The sequence below is a fragment of the Schistocerca serialis genome, chromosome 5, assembly GCF_023864345.2.
Source record: "Schistocerca serialis cubense isolate TAMUIC-IGC-003099 chromosome 5, iqSchSeri2.2, whole genome shotgun sequence".
Taxonomy (NCBI): Eukaryota; Metazoa; Arthropoda; class Insecta; order Orthoptera; family Acrididae; genus Schistocerca; species Schistocerca serialis.
The window spans coordinates 410,719,146-410,722,773 of NC_064642.1; the positions used below are offsets into that span (position 1 = coordinate 410,719,146).

Consider the following 3,628-nt stretch of genomic DNA (forward strand, 5'->3'; position numbering starts at 1 on the left):
CAGCAGTACAATAAAAGCGACTCCTATTGCATAGCTACCAGCCTTGAACCATATACTACCATCACAGATGCCCTGCTTAAAGAGTGTCACAAAATTAACAATAACCCTCAGTTAACCATGTTTAAGTTCATAGCTGACCTGGATCCCAGGAGACTTATACAAGAATACTAGCACTAGTCAGTGCTAAAGAACTGATAAACTCCAACTGTGACATCCACAATGCATGCAAACCATACTGGCAAGAGCACGGCCCACCAGAATTTCAAGGTTTCATGATCACATCTCCTGCCTTCAGTCAATCACACTAAACTGCATACACTCTGACCATGGCAGAAGAACCAACACTCTCCATAAGTGGGGAAAGATACCATTTCTAATATGTAACCGCTTAGTCAAAAAGCAAACAACCTGACACAAAGGGGAAAGGTGTCCAAATCAAGCCTACAAGAGACCCTTCACTGACTTCCTTGCAGTGACAGTTGAGGCGATTAAGTATATCCAATGCTTAATTTATAATGGAGTTTGTTACACAGTATGCATATGTGCATATGAACTACATTAACTTCATTGTTATATGAGTGTATATACACATCACAATGTGTGCCATATAACAAATAAATAAATTTAAAGGCATCAACAGAGAAATTAGCAACTGATGTTTCTGTGAGTTATTGACCAGTTTTGCACAAATGAGCTACCTAGACAGAGAGGAGAGGAACAGGAAGAGATGGACAAAGAGGGGGGGAGGGCAGGATAGACAGAAGGAAGAGAGGGGGGGAGAAGATTAGAATGTATATACAATTTCCACTCATATTTAGGAATTATGAAGCATTGTTGGGTTCACTAATCTGCATAAATAAAAATATAAATGTTCATTTGTTCGAAATCTTTAATCAGTAAAGTTCTTCACCAAGTGCTTTGAAACTTGGTGCAATGTTGCATTTGAATATGCATGTGTTTTTTTATACCTATTAGAGGGCAATCTTTTGAACAAAAATATAAATATACATATACAGGGTGTCTCTCATAAGAGCCATCAGGACCATTTTCTCTGCTGTTTTGGGAGATATTTGCAAAATGTAGCTGGTGTCAGCCACAAACGTACTAATCAAAGCATGTTTCGTGTGATGTTCAGCATTGACAGAATGAGTTGGTTTGTTTTTAGTTTCAAACAAAGTGATTTTTAACCCATTAGCGGTGGAATTAATTTTTTCTTGATTTAAAAAAAAAATTGTGTTATTATGTCTGTAAAAGGCATAAATTACACAACATAATAAATCAAATCAAATCAAAACAGAGTTGTTTTGTCTGCTTGTGTCTGTATATGTGCGGATGGATATGTGTGTGTGTGCGCGAGTGTATACCTGTCCTTTTATCCCCCTAAGGTAAGTCTTTCCGCTCCTGGGATCGGAGTGACTCCTTACCCTCTCCCTTAAAACCCACATCCTTTTGTCTTTCCCTCTCCTTCCCTCTTTCCTGATGAAGCAACCGTGGGTTGCGAAAGCTTGCATTTTGTGTGTGTGTTTGTGTTTGTTAGTGTCTCTATCAACAAACCAATGCTTTTGTTTGGTAAGTTACATCATCTTTGTTTTTAGATAACTTTATTGTAACTTTTTTAGTGTGTCATTCTTAGATTAGATTAGTTTTTCGTTCCATAGATCCGTGCTGAGGAGATCCTCGTGGATGTGGAACATGTCAATTTTTTTTTAAGCTGAAATAACAATATTAATAGTAAGAATATATACAATACATCATTTGTTTCTATTCTCACTCACCTATTGTGCAACAAACAGTATAAAATTGCAAGAAATATGTTGACTTAAGTATGTAGATACCTTGTGAATGGCTGCTTGCTGTAACTGTTCTGTTCCTTCAATAACACGTATGGTGGTTTCTTCCACATTGGCTTCAATGTTGTCAACATTCTCACTTTGTTCATTAATCAATGAGGAAATTTCTCTCATAAGTTGATTGATGACCAGTATGTCTTCCTGTAATAACAGTATCTCTAATACAAACTTTGTGTTCATGAAATACAGGTCTGCTTATCAGTTGTTAGCAGATCAAGAGATGTACAAAGAGTGTAAGGAATCACAAATTTGCAGAACCTGGCGCTTTTCTGTATGGAAAAAATATGACTTTCTAAACGTTTAGATTCAGAAATTAAACCCACTATTGTAGTTTGTCTCATTCACAGTAGTGCAAGAAAGGTGCAAATTATGAAAAGCAATGCCAGTGACCACCAAAAATTCTGTGTTACCTTCAGCACACTCACAAACTGAAAATTGCACCATTTTTGTGTATGTGTACCTGTAGTTTTTGAACTTCTTGTTCTTGTTCCTCTACAAAATGGAGTTTCAGTTCCCATTCCTGCAATCGGATCTGTTCATCTTCCACATCATTTTCATGTTCTAATCTTGGCTCTGAGTATTGCCCTATAACACAAATAATAATAAAGTTCAATCATGCTATCTATGCCTCTATGCAAAAAAAAAATCATATTCATGCACGATTCACAGCATGGCTTACACAAATTTTCTGAAGAAATTACCAATACAGTGCATCTGAACAAATTTTATTAATGCGGGGTAATGCTAATGTATTATATAAATTTTGTTGTTTTTTATCCAACTGCTTCACTAATTTATGAATAAAATGCATAGTAATATAATTTTACTTAAATATTACAGAGACTCCTACATAGTCGATTATAATTGGCTGCATCCATCATGTGGTTTTGATGTTGGTTTAAATTAGTAATTTCCTTGTGTTAACCTTTGACCACATTAATAGTGCTGTTATTGAAAACTAACTTGTTGATTTCAGACAAAAATCACACATTAATGAATATAATAGCAGAATATCTAAAACACTGTAAGTGTAATGATTTTTTTTAGATATGAAGGCAGTTTTCAATAAATTAAGTTAAAGAAAAGAGAGAGAGAGAAGAAGAAGAAGAAGAAGAAGAATCTGCAAACCTTCTGTATCTGAGCCTGATGTAATTTGGTTCTTTTTCTTTTCTCTTATAATTTTCTGTGTATTATGGAATTCATTGCATATCACCATAAATTCATCTGACAGCCGCTTCAACTGCAGTTTCCATTTTCTCTGGAAATTAATCATATTGTACAAGCTCCGATTAAAAACCTTATACCACAGAAGTTCTTGTAAACTGACATGAAGAATAGACTTCAGGCTGTCTAAAGATGAAATGTATGAAACTACAAATAAATGAATACAAAGAAAATATCATTTCATGAGTCAGGTTAGGAAAGCAATAATTTATTTGATTAATCACAAGAAGGGGAGTGAAACAACACAGATAAAATTCCATGTTGTTGAGCACCGTAGCAGCAACAGCAATACAAGTGAGAGAAATTAATAAAATTTCAAAAGTAAAAGTACTGTTGTGATACCTATACATTTTAAGATACTATCAATGGATGCAATTTTCGTGTAATATAAGTAATGATATTGGGCTATAATAATTGTGATTGCAGTATGAACTTTGAGTGAGGGAAACTCTCAGAAGAGTTATGTAACATGTTCTTTAATCTTAATACTATGATTTTTGAGCATCAGATGTCATGATATCTTTGGGAATAAAAACAATGGGCATGTCAGCACA

The 3,628-nt window shown here is 34.7% G+C and overlaps 1 protein-coding gene across 1 annotated transcript; it reads right to left on the reverse strand.

The window, feature by feature from the left end:
• Positions 1-441: 441 nt before the first annotated feature.
• On the reverse strand, positions 442-3,424 carry LOC126481972 (syntaxin-12-like). The gene is made up of 5 exons (XM_050105937.1): positions 3,406-3,424; positions 2,979-3,221; positions 2,311-2,435; positions 1,836-1,991; positions 442-504 (listed from the first exon to the last, which is right to left on the reverse strand). The coding sequence occupies exons 1-5, from the start codon at positions 3,422-3,424 to the stop codon at positions 442-444; spliced, it is 606 nt and encodes a 201-aa protein (XP_049961894.1).
• Between the last annotated feature and the right edge of the window lie 204 nt (positions 3,425-3,628).